Below are 22,141 nucleotides of genomic sequence, written 5' to 3'. Positions count from 1 at the left end.
AAGTGGAAACAATCCATTCATTAACAGATGAATGTAAAAATAAAAATGCGACATATACACACAATGGAAAATTATTCAGCCTTAAAATGAAGAAAGTTCTGGAACATGCTACAACATGCATTAACCTGGGAACATTATAAGTGAAATAATCCAAATACACAAAACATATAATTCCATTTCCATGAGTTAATGACAAATTCACAGAGACAGATATTGAGGTAACCAGGGATGGGAGATTTGGGAAATAGGAGTTATTGCTTTAGAAAATTTTAAGAAATTTTGGTGATGACTGTACAACACTGTAAATGTTCTTAGGCAACTGAATTGTCCATTTAAAAGTTAAAAATTTCAAACTTTTTGTTATAATTACAGTAGTTTCCTCTCATCCACAATTGCAATTACCCACGGTTAACTGCAGTCTGAAATACTAAATGAAAATTTCCAGAAATAAAAGGTTCACTAAGTTTTAAAATTCACATTGTTCTAAGTAGTGTGATAAAATCTTGTACCATGCTTCTCCAGCACACCTAGGACATGAATCATCTGTTTGTCCAGCATATCCATACTGCATATGTTCCCTGCCCTTTAGTCCCTTAGGTAGCCATTTTGGTCATCAGGTCAGTATCAGAGAGGGAGATTCACATAACTTTTATTACAATATATAGCTATAATAGCTTTATGATTAGTTATTGTCATTAATCTCTTACTGTGCCCAATTTATAAATTAAACATTATCATAGGTATGTATTTATAGAAAAAACCAGTATATATAGGCTTTGGTACTATCAGGATTTCAGGCCTCCACTGGGGGATCTTAGAATGTATCCTCCATGGAGAAGGGAAGACCATGTATGTATGCAAGTGTGTGTGTACATATAGACGTGTACAAACATATATGATATATACGTCAAAATATATGGAAGGTAAATAAAAAAACAATGGCATTTTGCAGAGATGGAAAAAAATGTAGGTTAAGTAACACGTTAAACAAAATTTTGCTAAGCTTCAAACACTAACGCAGATAAAGAAAAGACTTCCTTATTTGACTTGTGAGGTAAGTTTTGATCAAAATTAATTCACACCTACTTAAAAACATAAAGTCAGCCTTCGTCCAAATTTTTAAAAATCACTTACTTGCTGGGACAGTGCAATAATAGGTCAATGATAAATGTTTGCCAGGCTTTTTCTTTACTAAGTGCATCCAAGGCTGTCGGAAGTAGAGCGAAACACAATGTCATCACTTCCAATGCTTCACAGCAAAGCTGTTCATCTTCCATATCTGACTCATTGCTTGTATTGGTGATCTATAAAATCATAATCAGGACTAAATTATGCAGCGATACATTTTAAAAAACCTCACAAACCTAGTTAGTAGTTAAAACTCATCTACTTACTAAAGACCATCTGCCTTCAGTCTCTTTACCCACAGCTTCTGAGGTGCTTTGAAAAATATCTCAAAAAATGATTAAAGGATTAAAGCTAAGTATTACTTCCTTGGTCTCCTGGGTGCAAGTGGTGTATATCTGGATCAATCATGATTCCTTTCTTAAAAAATCATTATGGCACTGCAGTTTGGGTCTTTGGTTAGTTTTTAATGGAAAGTTTATCTAAAATGCTATTTTATTAAGACAGCAATTGTCTTACACAAATGTTCAGGAAGGCTGTGGAAGACTTTTTTCAACCTAAAATACATTCAAGTAGAAAATAATATTTTTAATCTGCCTCTAATCATGAAAAAATAAATATAGTATGTGTCTACAATAGAACAGCCATTCAAATATTCTAAATAGGGAAGGTGTACAATTACCCTCATTTCTCTCTTAAATATACAGAAGTTACTATCCAGGACAAGTAAATATGATAGAAAATCAAAGAGCTAAACAAAGTCAGATTTATGCAAATAAATCGCTTACTCCAACAAAGGCTAGGGATAATACCTAAATGGTGGAAATCTTTCCTACTTTTGAGTGCTCTAAATAGATCAGGTAAAATACTTCAATGTCACAATTTTATAATAGACTGCTATCAAGGTTTATAAAGGACAAAAAGTTAAAGAGGAATAATAAAAAAGAATTGGGAAAAGCAAATTCATAATGGTGCAGCTATGATTCAACCCAATGAGAAGTTTTAATAAGTAAGTTTTATGAAAAAGCTGTCTTAGAGCAAGATACTGAAGTGTTTCATTTTCAAAACAAAATTGTATACATTCTCACTTTAACTAGAAGTTTATTTTAAACCATTAGATCCAAGTGACTTGGTCTTGAAACATGGCCGACATGATAAAAATTAGTCATGTGAAGTTAACATTTACATAAGAATATAAGTCTGTAATAATTCTTACCATCTCATAAATTTTAGTGATTTCTTCATTTGGGCTATGCACCAGCTGTAATGCCCCACATCCTGATGCCCAGATGATTTTTTGTATAGCTCTAATTACACAAGTATCAGGCATATATCTTGAAGCCTGAAAGAAAATTAATAAATTTGATGACAGAATATTAAAATGAACTAATCAGAAAACAAAGGTTTCTCTGCAAAAGTAGTAGTAGGAATGGCTGTAAATAAAATAAATATGCTTCAAACTGTGAAACCAAATATATGGCTTCACATCAAGTCAAATATATGTAGATGAAGCAAAAACCATTTTTATCAGTAACAGACACAAAGTATACTTCAAATTAAGATCTAATCTGGCTTTATAAGATTTCTCACAAAGAATTTTTATAACACAGGGAGGAAACCAAACAGCAGAGCAATTCCACTCCTGTTTACCCAGGGAAAAGAAAACATGCACACAGAGGCACTTGTGTCCTGATGATAAATTTCCAGAATCGCTCTACTCCCCATAGAAAAAAACTGGAAAATACAGAATAACCATAAAATGTAACATTAATTAAAATGGAATAAACTACAGACATATAACACTGATAAATTTAAAAATCATGCTCACTGAAATAATCCAGATACAACAGAGGATATACCATGGTTACATTTATGTAAAATTTAAGAAAATGAGAACTACTCTAAATGACAAAAAGCAGAGCCCTGGTTGCCTGGCACCAGGAGCAGAAAACTTTTGGGATTGATGAAAATGCTCTATTTCCTGAACACATCTCTCGTTAGTTTAAATATCTATTAAAACTCACTGTATGCTTTATTTTAATCTAGTTTATGGCAATATAAACTATACCTCAAAAAGCCTGTTTAAAAGTTTAAGTACTTTCTAAAGGACTAATATTAATAGGTAACATTAAATACAATTTTATGAAACTTTAAATCTAAAACAAGATTTAAAGTGAAATGGTCTCAGAACATTTTAACCTGAAATGTTGATAATTTTTATTTATTTATTTAAGATGAGACTATGTCAGAATAATAAAAAAATAAACCATCCAAGATCCCAAAGCTTTCAAAGTTTAATACTAACCTCAGTTGATATTTGCTGAGCAAGACGTATGGAAACATTTCTAAGTATGCACTCAGATGATGGATTTGGAATGCTCTGAAGGGCATTTTGTAGCACCACTGCTTGATCGTGAGTAACCTGGTTAATCTGAAAAAAATTAACCTTTTACATGGAGTAAAAAACTTGAATTTAACTCAATTTAAAAAATGTGTACATAATAAAAACCCAACCAATCTGCTCCTTATCCAACACCGTTCTTAAGATATCACCCTTCCACGTATCCATTGTAGAACATGTGATGCACACATAAAGTACTTCAGATTATTACCACTGTAGACATTCTCTCCTAGTTGGCTTTTGGGAGTGAGAATACCTCTCTGCAAACTCCAATTTCAATGCTGAACTTCAATGACTTCGGTATTGTTTCTACAATCGGGTTCACTTTCACTTGCAGAAGATAAATGACACAGCTTTGAACAAATTTTTATTCACATGTCTCTTGGTAAATCCTTTTCCCAGCCCTTCTCCTCAATGTCTGCCATGATACAACTGAAAAATTTTAGGGTATCAGATAAATAAATGTTCAATTTCTTATTCCTTCATCTTTAAATTTGTATGTCTCACTTCCTTCCTTTTCAATTGTTAAGGTGTTCCTTATTTGCTACCTATGCTCTAGTTTTCCCCCAAAACATGCTAAAGTCTCCACAGCTTGATCTTCCACCCTCTCTCTCTACCTTTCTTTATAATTAGTTTTTTAAGAAAGCGTTTTTTTAAAAATAGAAGTTTTAAGAAATCCAAGTTTGTGGAAGTGTTCCTGTAATCATTAGGTGGAAAAAAAAAGAAGACTTAAATATAATGCTTCCAGCTCCTCTCTCTAACTTTAAATCAGATAATTTTTTATTTAATTATTGCACATATTATTTAGTTCTTTAATAAATATTTGAGGGCATATTTGCCAGGTGCTACTACATAAGATTTCCAATAAAAAGCTAATGTAGCAGAAGTGGTCAAAGTACAGTTTCAGAGTAAACTTTCAAAGCTTCCTCACTGAGTTAAACTGTCAGTCATTTTTACTATGTGGCCAAGTTATTTAATCTCTTTAGATACCAATTTTCACATACAAAATACATATAATACGAGGGTCCCATAAATTATGATTATACTAATGATATAACGAGTGACTATGGTGATTAGCACAGAAGTGCTCAATATATTTTATGTTCCAATAGTTTTATGTTCCACTATTATGTTCCAATAACCAAATCTGCACACAGACAGAAATCATGTAAGCTTTAACTCATCTCTAGCAACATGTGGGATGTAATAGATGCATAATAAATTATTTGTTGAATGAATAAAGTTACATGTTTAAAAACTGGGAATTCAATTTTATGACTAAATCAATTTATTCTTTGGTGAGCAAAGTCTTGTGGCTCTTTTCTTATACTGAAACCTTTCTTGATAAGGTCACCATTGATATATTAATTTCCAGTTCAATTCGATAATCTGAGATGAGGATTAGCTATGCTTTGCAGGATAAAAGTACTGCAGAGCTACATATTTTCTATTCCAAAATCAAGGCCTGAAACTCTTCATGGAAATTAAGGTAAATAAGGAATAATAAAAGTAAAAATGTGCAAAAGATAGACAAAGATAAAAGTGTAAATAAGTTCTTATATCGCTGACGACAAACACCTAGAATTAGTTTTATCAACAGTTGTTCTATTTCTCTCACTGTAACTTCCTTCTTTATATTGTAGTTAGTTCTATAGTAAACATATTCTGAATACTAATTTTGTATTTAGCTCCCTAGTAGAATGCGGCAATTTGAGAGTAAGACACTAGTACGTACCTTTGTATCTTTTCTGACATATTTTTCTAAATATAAGTATTATGGGGAAGGCATAGATATATAAAATTGTTCTGTATGTATTTCATTGAGTTCCTATCTGAAGGATCATGACAAGAACCTACCGGTTTTTATTAATGTAAATATTCACAAAATGCACAATACAAAGCAACCTAACTTAGAGTGAAGCCAGAACATTGTAAACTACTCTTCTAAATTTGCTTGTATAAACCACTATTTTTCTTTTAACCTTTTTTAATGGAAAATTTCAAAATTATATAAAAGTAGAGAGAAAAATATAAATAACCCAATTGTCTAGCTTCAGTAAATTATTAGTATCAACAAAAAGCCTAGTTTCATTGAATCCCCCACTCATTAACTGCCTACACTACCCTAGAATATTTGAAAAAAACCCATTCTAGTTATTCGCAACACGTTAGCATCAATACTCTTCTTTTAAACAAAGCCCACAATACTATTATCCCACATAAAATAATCAATGACAATTCTACCAATTAGCTAGTCACTAATCAAATTCCCCTGATTAAGTATCTATTGCTAGGGGTGGCCTGTTAGCTCAATTGGTTAGAAAACAGTGCTCTTAACAACAAGGTTGTGGGTTCATTCCCCATGGGCCACTGTGAGCTGCACCCCCCACAACTAAATTGAAACAACTACTTGACTTGGAGCTGATGGGTCCTGGAAAAACAGTTAAACAAATAAAAGTTAAAAAAAAAAATAATCCATTGCTAAAGAAAAAACTCTGTATCCCTAAACCATTTTATCTTTACTCAGTAATTTAATAAAACTGTCACTTACAAATAAATGAAGTCAATTTTAGTGAGAACCAAATGCCACATTCAACCTTTGCATCAAATTACAACATATCTTGAAAACATTAGGTGATGTGCATCAAGGATGATACCAGGGCAAACAGAGAATCTTTTGTCAGTTCAAGGGGTTACGTTTGTTACGGTGGGAGGAGAGGTGGGGACCCTGCTAAGTATATATTTTCTTATATAACCACCTATCTTTAAATATCTGTCAGTTTGGATTAATAAAAGATTCAGGTGAAGTTTTTATGAGATTTACACAACTGAAACTTAAGAAGCAAAAAAAACTTAAGAAGAATGGGTGGCTTAGAGAATAGCGTAACCATTACAGAATATTTACATTTTCATATAAACATAACAATAGATTGAATTAAACATGGATTCCCTACTTAAGAGTCACAAAAAAGTTTAATTTAAAAAATTACATATTAAACATATCTTTTTTAAAGATTTTTAAAAATTACCGGTGTTATGGGATCTGTACCATCTACAATTGGCTGATAAGCTTCTGCAACAGCTTGAACATGACCATAGCCTATGGCAGTTAACAAGAGTTTGGCTATTTTAAGACCATTGAAGTAAGCACCCCTCCGAGTTTCCATATCCATATTCGGCAGGAAGTTATTTCTCGTTAACATACTCATTATAACAGATAAGCCACCACTTTTCAAGAAGTGAAATTGAAAGTCAGAGGAATCATCTGCTAAAGGTGCACCAGCAGGCATTAACATGGCATAAACTACCTGGAAAAAAAGGAGAGTGGAAAACTATATTAGAAGGTGTTAAAATATAATTTAAAACTTTTATTTCCCTTATCATCATTACCTTAAGAAATGTTTAACTATTTCAGAAGATTACAATCTTATACATGTTCATTATTACAATATGATGTAAAAATTACAGTTTTTTTGGGAAAAAAAAAAAAAAAGACGGTTAAACCCCAACCTCTGTTAGGTATAACACTCGGGAGGCAGAAGAACCAAAGAAAACTGAATCAAGAGGTGGTCCAAGGTTATTTTCTCCAAGTTTGACATAGTCCAAACAAATAGTTCTTAATTTTTCTACTGTCGTGCTGTCTGTAAAGAAAACACACAGAAAAATGTAAAATATAATTCATATGTTCTTAATATTTCACAACTGATTTACTGAAGAATGTTGTCTTAACATGAAACATCATCAGTAAATAGCTGATCAGTAAATATGACCTGTAAGATCAAATGTTATGAAATATAACCAGACCTGAACTGGTTTAATGATCAACCAAGACAATTGAATTGTCCATCCAAAATATGAAGGGACAACTTTCATATACAGAAACCTTAAATCAACACATCCTCCTTCAACTGGAGACAGAAAACACACACACACACACACACACACACACACACACGCCATAAAACACACAACATGACAAGGATTTAGTTCTTGAAAACAAACACAAGCTCCTCTAACCCAATTACTAGCAACAAATGACATTATGCACAAACTATTTTTCCTCTATGAAAAGACACTGAGTTTCAAGTACAAAAGAAACAACTATTTCCTAGTATATACGTACAAGTAAGAAAAGCTCTATATTTTCTTTTTGTTATAAAGATGTGGCACTTAAAAAAAAAAAATACACACTAAGATAAGATAATCCTTCTTAGAAGGAAACATAGTAGTTAAATCTCCATGATGTTAAGCAATGATTTGTTAATACAAAATACCAAAAGTACAAGTGAAAAGAAGAAAAACAGATAAATTGGACTACATTAAAAACTTTTGTTCATCAAACAAAAAGGGACACGATTTAGAGGGTGATAAGAAGACTCACAAAAGAAAAAGAAAATATTTGTAAATTATACATCTTATAAAGGGCTTTTATCTAAAAATATCAAGACCACTGATAAATCAATAATGAAAAGACAAATAACCTAATTTAAAAATAGGCAAAAACTGTAAATAGATATTTCTCCAAAGATTTGCAAATGGCTAGTACATAGCAAGCACATGAAAAGCTGAAGATCATTAGCCATCATGGAAATGTAAATCAAACCCACACTGACATATCACTTCAATACAACTACGATAGGATTATTAAATCAAAAAATAATAGCTGATGAAAATGTGAAGAAACTGGAACCCTCATACCTTACTTATGAAAACAGAAAATGCTGTACCCACTTTGGAAAAGTTTGGCAGTTCCCCAACGTATTAAACATCTTCAGCATTTCTCTCACAAATATAGTATCTAAAAGGATACAAGATGTGTCCACACCAAAATGTGTACACAAATGTTCTTTGCAGCATTATTTGTAATAGCCAAAAGGTAGAAACAACCTAAGTGGCCACTGACAGATTAACAAAATGTGTTATATACATACAATGGAATATAATTAAGCCTTAAAAAGAAAGGAAATTCAATTGACACATGCTGCAACATGGATGAACTTTGAGGACATTATGCTAGGTGAAATAAGTCAGATGAATGAAGATAAATACAGGAAGAGTTCACTTACATAGAATCTAAAGTAGTCAAACTCACTACTTTGAGTAGTGAGAATTGTGGTTGCCACAGATTGGGAGAAGGGGGTAACGGGGAGTTATTGTTTAATGGGTATAGAGTTTCAGTTCAGCAAGATGGAAAGTTCTGGAGACTGAAAGTACAAACATGTGATACACTTAAACTTAACAACACATAATACATTAAGATGGCAAATTTTTACCATGTTTTTTTACCATATTTTTTTTAAGTGAAGTAATTGATTATAATAATACAGTAAGAAAGCATGCAAAGCCCAATTTGAGGGATAGTATACAAAACAACTGGTCTGTACTTTTCAAAAATGTCAGTCATCAATTACACTTAGCTTGTTCATTTGGATAAAACCTGTGGTTATGTAAGAGAATGTTATTGCTTTCAGGAAACATCCTGAGATATTTAGGTAAATAGGTTTAATTAAATAGATATGGGTGTCAATGTAACTTTCTCTTGGGAATTTAGCAAAATTATATTAAAAAATAAATGGTATACTCGATTCCAGTCATGACAGCAGAGTATGTAAACACTGTATTCATCTACTTCCACAACCATATAAAAATTAGATATAAATTACAGAACACCCATCATTGAGAACAACTTTGAGATTAACTGAAGAGAATGCCTGTAACAAAGGATACAAAGAAGACATGTCTCGATTAGTGGGGGGGAGGGGAAAGTGGGTATGCAAAATGGGTAGATCCTACACCCATAGTGTGGTCATTGAAAAATGGGAGGAATATCTTGAGTGCAAGCAATCCCAGCACCAGGCTCACCAACTCAAGGATCCAGTGCCAGGAAGAGAAGTCCCTATAACTTCTGGTTGTGAAAACTAGCAGAGATTATAGCTGCGTGAGACAGACGGCAGCTGGTATCCCAGACAATCCTCTTAAATGTTCCCAGAAATGGATTTATGCATTAAATTTATGCACTGATGTACTCATTTGCTCTGAGCTCTACTGTTGGGTCATCAGCTTGAAAGGCAGTAGGGACATAACGGGACAGAGTGGGGAGTAAATTGCCTGGCTTCAGAATGAGGGCAGGAGGGGCAGCTTTGTCAAGGCAGAGCCATTGTTCCTTTGTTGAGCCCTGCCCCACCCAGATAGCAAAGGCAGGCAAGCACCAAATCTAAATGATCTATTAACTTTGGTTAACACCCTTTGCCCTGCCCTAGTGATTTCCAGAGACCACGCCCAGAGGCGCCACACCATGGGCTGGAACCTCTTTCAGCAGCAGATCTACAAAAATGGCCCGCATCAGCTCATGTCGTGGACTTTCTTAAAATCTTTCAAAGGTTGACAAATCCCAAACAAGAAACACTGACCTTGGAGTGCCCTGTACCTTTGCTAGGCAGCACAAGGCCCTGCACTAGTGGCAGCTGGCCTTGATATACATTCAGCCTCCAATACCACCACAAGTGGCAATCATCTGTAGATCACTTGTGTAACTCATACCAAGAGGCCTTGGGCAGGGCAGATGCAGTAACTGATCTTATCTTGCAAAACAGCCGATCCCAAGAGAACCAGAACCAAAACACGTAGTGGGCAGCTTCAGACCACACCAGAGCACCACTCAACTTCCTCCACAAATGACACACTCATAGAGCATACTGGGAATACACTAGAGTCCTGCTAAAGTGAGTCCTGCTCTGTAGGATCAGCTCCTGCACAACAACTCCTTCACAGTAGTCACAGCTAGTCCTCACAACCAGTGAGCCAGAGGATCAATCCCTCTCACTGATGTGTAAGTAGCAACCAAGGCTGAATGACAAGAGGAGGGCACACTCAACCCACACAAGGGACACACCAGGAGCACACACCTCTGGTGACCAGGGAGACTGCACCACGGGCTCCACAGGGCACCTACTACAAAGGTCACTCTTCCAAGAAAAGGAGACCTAGAAGCCCTATCTAATAATACATAGAAACAAACACAGAGAGGTAGCAAAAATGAGGAGACAAAGAAACATGTCCTAAACAAAAGAACAAAACTAAACAAACTGGAAACAAGCAAACTACCAGATGTAGAGTTAAAAACACTGGTCATAAGGATGCTCAATGATCTCAGAGATGAATAGATGAACTCAGTAAGAACTTTAACAAAGTGATAGAAAACAAAAGACCAGTCAAAAGTGAAGAATACAATAACTTTAAGGAAGAATACATTGTAGGGAACCAAATGTAAACTAGATGAAGCAGATGATCAAATCAATGTTTGGAAGACAAGGTAGCATAAAACACCCAATCAGAAAAGGAAAAAAATTTATGTATAAATAAATAAATAGTAAGTGAGGAGAGTTTAAGGAGCATCTGGGACAACATCAAGTGTACCAATAGGGATACCAGAAGAAGAGAAAGAGCAAGGAACTGAAAATCAACTTGAAGAAATAATGACGGAAAACTTCCCTAACCTGGTGAATGAAATAGATACACAATCTCAGGAAGTGCATAGAGTCCCAAACAAGACGAACATTATAATTAAAATGCCAAAGGTTAAAAACAGAGAGAATCTTAAAAGCAGCAAGAGAAAATCAGTTAATTACCTACAAGGGAGCCCCCATAAGACAGTCAGCTGATGTCTCAACAGGAACTTTGAGGCCAGAAAGGTCTGGCACAAAATATTCAAAGTCATGAAAAGCAAGGACCTACAACCAAGAGTACTCTACCCACGAGAACCATAATTTAAAATCGGACAGATAAACAACTTCCCAAACCAAAAAAAAAAAAAAAAAAAAAAAAAGAAAAGCTAAAGTTCATCCCCACCAAACCAGCGTAAAAGGAATCTTGGACTTTCTAAAGATGGAAAAAAAAAATTTTGAAAATCATGAATAATAAAATGGCAATAACTACATATCTATCCACAATTGCTTTCAATGTAAAGGGATTAAATGCGCCTATCAAAAAGCTGAATGGATAAGAAAACAAGACCTTACATATACTGCCTCCAAGAGACTCACTACTACGGATGAAAATACACAAACTGAAAGGCATAAATAAAGATATTCCATGAAAATGGAAACAAACAAACAAAAGAGTTGGGATAGCAATACTTATACCAGTCAAAAAGTCTCTAGAAACAATGACTGCTTATAAAAAGAGAAAAAGAAGGACCCAGTCATTCCACTTCTGGGTATTTATTTGAAGAAACCCAGAACACTACTTCGACGGGATATGTACATAGCCATGATCATTGCTGCATTGTTTACAATGCCCAAGATATAGAGGCAGCCTTAGCGTCCATCAACAGATGAACGGAAAAGGAAGAGGTGTTATATATACACAATGGAATATTACTCAGCCATCAAAAAGGAAAAATAAAATGTTGTCATCTGCAACAACATGGATGGACCAAAGGGTATTTTTACTGAGTGGAGTAAGCCAGACAGAGAAAGACAAATGTCATACTGATTTCACTTATATGAGGACACAATAAATGAACAAACACAACAGAAACAGACTCACGATACAGAGAACATTTGATGGTTGCCAGGTGGGAGGAAGGCTGGGGATATGGTGGAAAAGATGAAGGGATTAAGAAATACAATTTGACGTCACAGAAATGGTGGCATAAGTAATGTTTCTTGAAATCTCCTCTGGAAGTTACAACAAATTTTACAGCTATAATTTAAAAAAAAATTCCTTGTCCAACACACCACCAATTCTGAGACCCGCACATCCAATCACCTAAACATGGGCAAATTGAGTGAGCGGGGTGGGGGTAAGGGAGAAAGACAGATACATGGGCCACAGGCTGCCGGAAACAGACCGGAGCTCATTACAGTCTTGGGAGAGGGAAAATTCCAGGCTGCCGGCACACTTTCTGCAGCCCACAGTCCTGCCTGAGGGATCAGCATACAATACGGCTGATCCCAGCAATCACAGCAGAGATCGCAGAGAAAAGACCGAATACACAAGGGTGAGAATGGTGGTTAAAGCCCTTACTACCAGGCAGAAAACAGAAACCAAAGATATGAAGCCTGGTGGCCTCTTCCCCACCCTCGCAGAGCTCTCCCAATCCCCGCACTCTCAGTGTTAGAAGAGGCATCTGGAAAAAATGATAGCATTATCAGATTAAAGAACAGAATATCTACAGCCCTGAAAACTGCAGTAACAGTCCTACAACCACAGATTCACAGCACAACTAATTCCAGCAAAAGGGAAGGAATTGTAGGGGCAAGACAGCTATGGGCTGGTAGTCGCCATTGCTCAGAGCCACACACTAGTTGCCTGTCACACTGCCCCCACTTTTCTGGAACATGGGAGGGGCAACCACAGCTGCTGAAACACATACGCCTTGCATCGGACTTCAGGGAAGCATTGGATTTCAGAAGCTCAGAACTCTATCACCATCCACATCCTCCCACAGAGGCGGTGCTCTCAGACGACCTGCTTACAGAGGAGCATCCCACCTTCCAGGGAACCCACAATCGAATGAAAAGCCAAAACAGTACAAGAGACAATAAAACACTACAGTGTGAGAAAATAAAAGGCTGTGGTGGAAGAGAAAAATAAAACATTCCAGCAGCATCTACTGGAAAGCAAAGAAAAATACCTCTGTGTATAAACCTGCTGTAGAATCCACTCCTGTAGATGCCCAGGATGAGAAATAATAATTCATTAACTGACATGAATAACCAAGGTAACAAGGCAGCTCAAAAAGAAAATGAAAACTCTCCAGATAATGAACTTGAAGGTGACTCAAATAACAGAGAATTAAACACTCCAATTCTGAAAAACCTCAACAAGATGTAAGAAAACACAGACAGGCAGTTTAATGAACTCAGAAACACATGACCTAACAAATGATCATTTTACCAAAGACATTGAATTTTTAAAAAAAGAACCAAACAAATTCTGGAGATGAAGAATTCAATAAAAGAAATAGCCAGCTTAGGTAATAGAGCTGACCAGATGGAGGAAAGAATCAGCGATATAGCAGTAGAAACATGGAAATGACACAGATGTAAGAAGAGAGAGACTTGAGAGTTAAAAGAAATGAAAGAACTCTACAAGAACTTTCTGACTCCATCACAAAGAGCAATGTAAGAATAATGGGCAGACCAGAAAGAAAAGAAAAGGAGGTTAACAGAGAGTATATTTAAACAATAGTTGACAAAAACTTCCCAAATTGGTGGAAAAACCTTGAACCCAAGAAGCAAAAGGAACACCTAATTACCTCAATCCCAATAGGCCTTCTCCAAGGCACAGTGTACAGAAGCTGTCAAAAAATAATAACAAAAAAGAATTCTGAAGGCAGCCATGGAAAAGAAGACAATAACCTAAAAGATCTGACAATTAACTTTGCAAACTTGTCCTAGAAGAAGTGCTGCGTACCTCACTGCTGAGTATCACTATGGTCACCTTTGAAGGACCCCACTTGGGAAGCTATGCACTGATACCAGTGCCTAGTCCACCCTTCAAAGCAATTTTGGAACTCTTTTTCTGGAATGGCCATCAGGGCTATCGTCGTATTACCCCTGATGTCCTGCATGTCATCAAAATGTCTTCCTTTCGATATTTCCATTATCTTTGGGTAAAGAAAGAAGTTACTAGGGGCCAGAACAGGGGAGTAGGGAGAGTATTTCAATATAGTTATTTGTTTACTGGCTAAAAACGCCCTCACAGACAGTGTCATGTGAGCTGGTGCATTGTCGTGATGCAAGAGCCATGAATTGTCAGAGAAAAGTTCAGGTCGTCTAACTTTCTCACGCAGCCTTTTCAGCACTTCCAAATAGTAAATTGGTTAACTGTATGTCTGGTTGATACAAATTCATAATGAATAATCCCTCTGATATCAAGAAAAGGTTAGCAACATCGTCACAACAACTTAATTGTCGTACCTCCTACAAAGGAAATCCCATTAGACTATCATCAGACTTTTTAGAAAAAACTCAACAAGCCAGGAGGGAGTGGAATCAAATATTCAAACTATTGAAACAGAAATTACGAGCCATAAGTAATATACCCAGCAAAGATACCCATTAGATATGAAGGAGGAATAAAGACCTTCCAGACATACAGAAGCTGAGGGAATTTTCTAACAAGTGACATTCATTACAGGAAATACTGAAGGACACTATTCGACCTGAAACAAACAAACAAACAAAAAATCAAAAGAATACAAAAGTATGAGCAACATTATGAACAGAGAGACAGAAGCAGGAAATGGCAACCCCTTAGAAAAACAGGGCACTATATACTTATCATAACACAAAGGGTAAAGAAGAAAAAACATTAAAAAATAAAGGAAAAAGAGAAGTAAAAGACAACTTATTACTGCCAGTGGAAATCAATTCACAGCACAAGCAGGGATAACTTGTGACAACAAAAACGTAACACGGGAGAGAGTAAAGGTCTGCATGTAAAAAGAAGAGTGGAGGTAATAGGCATGAAGACGAAAAAGGACTTATGTATATATGAAACTTTCTGTTATATAAATTTAATGGTAACCAGCCAAAAAAGAGAAAACGAGGACTGAGATATCTACAATAAAAAAAGAACAGGAAAAAAACCACAGAACACCACCACACTGAAATAAAAGACAGCAATTAAAGGCAAAGAAAAAATGGAGACACTGAGTCACCAAAAAACAAAAGACAAAATGGATATAGGAAATTCTCACGTATCAATATCACCCTAAATGTAAATGGGGTGAACTCACCTATTGAAAGACACAGAGTAGCAATTAGATCAAAAAACAAACCGAACCATATGCTGCCACTGAGAGACGCATCTGGGCTATGAGGACAAACATAGACTCCAAGAGAAAGGGTGGAAATTAATACTTCAAGCAAATAATACCCAGAGAAAAGCAGGTGTTTCGATACTTATATGAGATGAAACAGACTTCAGGATAAAAAAGGTGAAAGAGACAAAAATGGTATTTCATAATGATGAAGGGGACTGTACAACAAGAAGACATAATACTCATCAATATTTATGGCACCAATTAGGGAGTAAAAAATTTAAAAAGCAACTACCAACAGAACTAAAGGGGGAAATTTACAAAACACAATTAAGTAGGGGACGTAAATACATCATTGACAGCTATGGATAGATCATCCAAACAGAAAATAAATAACGAAATAGCAGCCCTAAATGACACATTAGATGAAATGGACATAATTGACATTTATAGAGCAGTTCATCCTAGAACATCAGACTATACCTCATACATTCTTTTCTAGTGTACACGGAACATTCTCAAGGATAGACCATGTATTGGGACATAAAACCAGCATCAACAAATTTAAGAAGACTGAAATCATACCAAGCATATTCTCTGATCACAAGGCTTTGAAACTGGATATCAACTGCAAAAACAAAGCAGGAAAAACCACAAGTATGTGGAGATTAAACAACATACTTTTAAACAACAACTGGGTCAAAGAAGAAATAAGAGGAGAGCTCAAAAGATATATACAAATGAGAGTAAAAATACATCGTACGAAAATTATTAAGATGCAGCAAAAGCATTAATAAGAAGGAAATTTATATCATTACAGGCCTATGTAAACAAACATGAAAAATCCCAGATATACAATCTCACATTACAACTTAAAGAACTAGAAAAAGAAGAACAAATGAAACCCAAAGTCAGCAGAAGGAAGGAAACAATAAAAGCAGAGCAGAACTAAATGAAATCAAGAACAAAAAGACAATAGAAAAAATTAGTGCAACGAAGAGCTGGTTCTTTGAAAAGATTAATGAAATTGACAAACCCTTGGCTAGACATGATTCTTTATATAGAAAACCCTAAAAACTCATCAAAAAGCTATTAAAAACAATAAACAAATATAGTAATGTTGACAGTTACAAAAATCAATCTACCAAAATCAATTGCATGTCTATATACTAACAAGGAAATCTCATAAAGAAATAAGAAAAAATAATTCCTTTTGCAATTGCAACAAAAAGAATAAAGTACCTAGGAATAAACTTAACCAAGGATATGAAGGACCTATACTCGAATCCCTACTACTGTTTACTGTGAGATGGGATCTGCTAAATCTCTAAAGCAATGAACATTTAACACTCATGCCTTAGCTTCTAAATATCATTTTATAGTAAATAAATCAAGGGTCAGAGAAATGGCTAATTCCAGAACAAGAGCTGGATATCTGATTATTCCTGGCTAAGAAACAAAAGCCAGTTAAATCTGGTGAAGTCATTAAATCATGCTTGATTGCAGCTGTTAAAGAAATGTCCAGATAAAATAGACTTCTTTAAGAGTATTGGTCTTTTGGCAAGAAAAACTCTTTAAGAAGTTGAGAGCATTAGAAACAGCACAACACACAATTCAAAAAGAGGGCATTGAAAATAGAGGTTATAGTACCTTAGTGGTAAACACTGTGCATGTAATTAATACTACTGAATTGTACACTTACAAATGACTAAAATGCAACATTTTATGTCATATACATTTTACCAGAATACAAAACAAAGCAAATAGTTTTGAGTGAGTTTTCTTGGCCCATGATAAGCTGATAAATAATGATACTGCTATGCCATTGTTTAGGCCACGTCAGTATCAAATTTGCACTAAAGAACTGGCTTCTAATAACATTTTCTATGGAACAACTACGGATAAAATTTTTCCAAAGAAGCTGAGAAACCATTAACTTAGTACAACTTGAGTAGAATCTACAATAAAGTGTTATAAGTGATCACGTGTGGAACAGAAAAATACTGAGGATGAAAGATTTACGATGCTTGTGAAACATAAGAAGTTTAATCATATGGTCATTCACTCATTGTATTATTCAGTAGCAGGTATTTTGTGGAAAAATCTGTATCCACCAAGCGTTACTGAAACAATAGTATCTAAGGTGAATTCTGTTCACTTTCATGGACTTAACCATCTTCAGTTTCATGAATTTTTGTTGGAAATAGGGTCTGAGTATTTTGATTCGCCCTACCACATAGTAGTAGTTCAATATTTTAGCCATAGTAAAGTTTTACTGTGATATTTTAAGCAAAGGTTCAAGAACGACTTTTGTTTTGAACAAGAATAAATATTCTCAACAACTGTTACCAAACAGTGAACTGGTTTGCAATTTAGCTGTTGCTACAGACTTGATGTTTCTTAGCGAATTTAACCTAATCTACAATGTAACACAGTGCTTTATTTTAGTGAAAAATACTGCAGTAAAATAATTTACATGCCAACCAACACAGTTTGATTCACATGTAATGTCAAACTATATACATTTCTCATTGCTGTCAAAGTTAAAATAAAAAATGAGATACCTATTTCTACACAAATTTATAGCAGATATATTTTTCAAACTCAAAATACATTCCCATAACATTTCCCAAAACTTGATATAAGTGTAAAGGAAATCTCTGTACTTCAAAATGCACTTAATTATGTAATTAAGGAGATTCCATCTATTCTAAAATTCAAAGTGACTAATCTGCAGTGTAATGACATCCTTAAAAGTGAAATAATGAAAGAAGAATAAGAGTCTACAACCGCCTTTCACACAGTGTTCATGGAAAGAAAACTAGCAGTACCCGCTTGTGTAAAAATCATGTTAAAGATGAAACAAGTAAAACTTATGTTTCAGAGATCAGCAATAACAAATGAATATCTGCAACTGACTTTATGACAGGGGGCACAAATTGTGAACACAAACAAAACAGCATACTTTCCCCACTCAAAAAATTAAGCAACTCTTATTAGCAGGCTCAGATTATACAAAATTATATTCTGGGGGTCTGTCAGTTAGGTAACAGAATAATGTCAATGTTAATTTTCTGGCTTAGATATATAAATTGTGGTTATATAGAATGTGTTTGAAGAAAATACACATTACCATTTGGGGGATGACAGGACATTAAACAAACAAATTACTGACATTTGGTTTACGGAAGAAAAATTCTTTGTATTGTATTTCCTACTTTCTGTGATTTTGTGATTACTTCAATAACAATAATACATGCATAGTTTTGCAGAACATGAGATTAAGGGGAACACAGTGAATACATTACAGCAGAAACACTGTAAAATGTTCATAAAATACAAACAGAACTACATGAAGAAGTAACAGAAAAAAGGTCATAAAAATGTTACAATAACAAAGCCAAAAAATGTCAACAGAAGAATTAGCTATGTAACTGTCAAAAAAAAAGAAAAAAAAGAAAAAGAAAAAGGGAAACAGTGAATAAAAGGGAAAATGGCAAGATGGGTATAAAATCCCACAGCACATTCTATTGCAAAACACATTTCCAAAATCAGCGGGAGAAATATGAGCAAAAAATACAAATCTTACAAATCTCTTACATATGAAGCAATTAATCTGTTGACTGACAAGGTATATTGAGTACCCAGACAGAAACAGAGTTAACATACAAATGACTTTCGTTTTCCCACCAGGCAGCATTGCTATATAACTATAATGGAACCATTTTTCAATCTTCAACTCTAAAACCCTAAATCAAAACAAAGAACACATTACTGCAAGTGAGCCTTCTGTAGCATTCAGATAAGTAGTGTGGGGGTGAAGGGGGTAGGAGAGAAGTCTGCTTCCTATGTACCCTTTTTTAGGAGAATGTAATACAGCAAAATGAGTACTGACTCAAGAAAAAGTCCCACGACAAAGGAGTACCAGATATTCTACCACATGAAAATTGTATTAAAAAGTTACAGAACGGTAATTTTATCAAAGAACATCTGACAGAAACAAAAGGAGAAAATACCCAGAAAACATGATATAACACATATAACCGTGTAGAAAATTGTTTTAAGATATTATTGGAAAAAGTGTGAAAATTATATTAATACCATAGAAAATTAAGCAAATGAAAGGGGGAAATTTTAAATATCTAGTAAAAACACGTGTAAGTAATGTATGAGACCTTTTCACATACAGCTTTTTAAAAAAGTTAACATGTTGTTAAGCACATGTTAATATTTACATAGAAATACGAATAATTAATATAGATTTAAGCAAAAATTGTGAGGTGATCAGAAATGGATGTAAGAGTATGTAAGAAATACATTTTCATCTAAACTAATATTAGTCAGTATATAATATTTAAACGTGGCATAGAAAATATATTAGGCAATATTTAAGGAAAGCTAAGCAATTTTCTTACCTGGAGGCATAAGTTTCATAAGTACTCTTGCACCATCTCTAAGAGGTGGCATATTGAGATTGCTACCTAAGTCTGCAACTTGCCAAAGGAAAGAAATGTATCGGGGATGCAGTGACATTATCTGGAATACAGAATACAAAAACAAAACAAAAAACATTTACTATGAATTATGTAAAAAGTGTTTTTTATTAATATACACTGTCTCTAAATAAGTTTTCTACTTATTGATCACATCTTTTGCATATGCATTTTTAAGACCTGAAATTATCTGCTCCCCCTATCTTTTCACTTTTCGAAATTCACTGGTTCTTCATAATGCAAATTTAATCATGTATCAAGCTTTCTAAGCAACTTCGAGTAATTTCTTTGTGACAGGCATTCTGCTGTTTTATAAACTATGGAATTGAGATGATGTTTATTACAAAAGGCACTTCACCTCCTTAGGGATAACTGTTGCTGATTAAATTCCTAATCCAATAGTTACAATGACCCAAATCCCTTTGACATTGAAGTGACTGTTGTTAATGAAGCCATAACAATTCTTAAGGATGAGGGGGAAAGGAAGAGTAAGAAAGGTAGTTGTTTCTTTAGATATGAGAAATATTACTAAGAATCTGAGAAAGATAACAGATCATATATTTCTTTAAAAACAGTTCCCAAAAAAAGGCTGATGACATATTTTCTAGAGGTATATATTTAATAGTATTGAAGTTTAATTTATTAATTAATAGATTAATAAACTACTTCTATGCAAACATAATACTATATCTATGGAAAATTTTATTTTAAATTCCAACAATTAAGAAATCCATCCAAAAGTTCATAGTTAACTGTATAGTTATTTGACATTTGACCCACTGATGAAACAGGTAAACTCCTCAGAAAAAAAACCATTTTACACATTTCTTTGTATTCACATATAGTTGCTACTTACCACCCCGGGCAAACAACATTCCACTTCTGGATTGGGACCATGACTGTACTGATTACAATGGTTTCCAGGAGATCCAGTTGAGGAATCAGAAGAACTATCAGGGCTTGAGGGCATATTGGAACTTACTTGTGTAAGTTTGGCTGTAATTACCTGAAAGTGAAAGTATATAATAGTAGCAAAAACAAAGGAAAATACTTCAAAACAAACAAACAAACAAAAACAAAAACAAAAGAAAAATACAGCAGCTAGGTATATCAAAAAGCTAAGAATCACTTTGTGCTTTAACTTTAGAAATACACTTTAAAATTACTGTCTAATACAACTGCTTAGTGGTTTATTTCCTCCAGTATACTAGTGTCATGACAGCTATCTTATTCAGGACTGTAACCCAAACACCTGACATAGTAGATTGCACAAAACAGATGCTCAAAAAACATTTATTGAATTAATGAAAACCTGCTTCCATGTTTAATATTTGGGGGATATTTGAAAATTATATGCACTTACTGATTTATCTTTTAAGTTTAACTGTCCAATTAGCTTTCTGTCATCTTCAGAGTCTATCAATTCACCACCCACAAAGAGTTCAATTTTTGTATGGGCTACATTTGCTTTTATACGACTGAGAATACATCGTCGTACTGAACCAACTGTATCATTTGTATGAGACCATATGTCCAAGTCATCAACCTGTCTACCATGGTTTGGAAATCGAACTACAAGAGAGAGGTGTTTACCACGAAATGCTCTGGGGAAAAAAAATATTAAAAACAAACAGAAAAGCACAATGAAATTCAGCAAGTTGTCAGGAACATATTGCAGAGACTTTAAATGTTCTTATTAAAAAAGGAATATAATTAAATTAATTTTGTTTTTAAGATACTGAGAATAACTGTTTCTTTTAAACTATGAACACCATAGTTAATCTTAGAAACACATAATTATATTCCATTGTTCATCTTTGTCTGATGACCATGGAACAAAAGATTTCTATTTATGATAACTTACAACACAGATGTGAGTAATACCTCAGGTAATTTTAAGCTACAAAAGCTCAATTCACTAAGGTTATTTTTAAATGAGGGAAGAGATGAACTTCAGATCAAAAGTATCAACAAATATGTTAAAATTGAGGTTTCTACTAAAAATCTATAAATTGTTAAAAGCAAAATTCACTCAAAAATATTTAGGCTTTTCTCACAGGTAAGATGTAAAATAAAAATCATATTCAGGATACAATTTTACATGTTTCATGGAAAAAAAATCACCATTTAATAAAAACCTGATATTTACTTTATAAACTTTTCCCAGAACTAGAAATGCCATTCAACGATTATAAAATAATTTAGTGTTATCTGCTTAATTTACGATTATGATTTATATCACATAATACAAAATTTGTATATAATTTGATTATACTATAATATGACTTAGTAAATTGTAATCGTTTCTAAATTTAAAGAAATTTTAGCAAGAATCATTTAAAAATATCATCT

General features: G+C 34.2%; 1 protein-coding gene across 6 annotated transcripts in view; it reads right to left on the bottom strand.

The window, feature by feature from the left end:
* LOC141567002 (ubiquitin carboxyl-terminal hydrolase 9X-like) overlaps window positions 1-22,141 on the bottom strand; it is a 176,955-nt gene that overhangs the window by 51,027 nt on the left and 103,787 nt on the right. For all 6 annotated transcript variants that reach the window (XM_074323490.1, XM_074323489.1, XM_074323488.1 and 3 more), the window contains 8 exons: window positions 21,153-21,393; window positions 20,646-20,795; window positions 19,712-19,832; window positions 7,037-7,167; window positions 6,556-6,834; window positions 3,431-3,556; window positions 2,342-2,467; window positions 1,135-1,304 (listed from right to left, as the gene is read on the bottom strand). In XM_074323490.1, coding sequence (XP_074179591.1) covers window positions 1,135-1,304; window positions 2,342-2,467; window positions 3,431-3,556; window positions 6,556-6,834; window positions 7,037-7,167; window positions 19,712-19,832; window positions 20,646-20,795; window positions 21,153-21,393 — 1,344 coding nt within the window. The remainder of the gene's footprint in view (window positions 1-1,134; window positions 1,305-2,341; window positions 2,468-3,430; window positions 3,557-6,555; window positions 6,835-7,036; window positions 7,168-19,711; window positions 19,833-20,645; window positions 20,796-21,152; window positions 21,394-22,141) is intronic.

Source organism: Rhinolophus sinicus, chromosome X (genome assembly GCF_036562045.2).
Source record: "Rhinolophus sinicus isolate RSC01 chromosome X, ASM3656204v1, whole genome shotgun sequence".
NCBI classification, from domain to species: domain Eukaryota; kingdom Metazoa; phylum Chordata; class Mammalia; order Chiroptera; family Rhinolophidae; genus Rhinolophus; species Rhinolophus sinicus.
The sequence above is the reverse complement of the archived record's forward strand: the minus strand, read 5'-3'. Positions and strand labels throughout refer to the sequence as shown.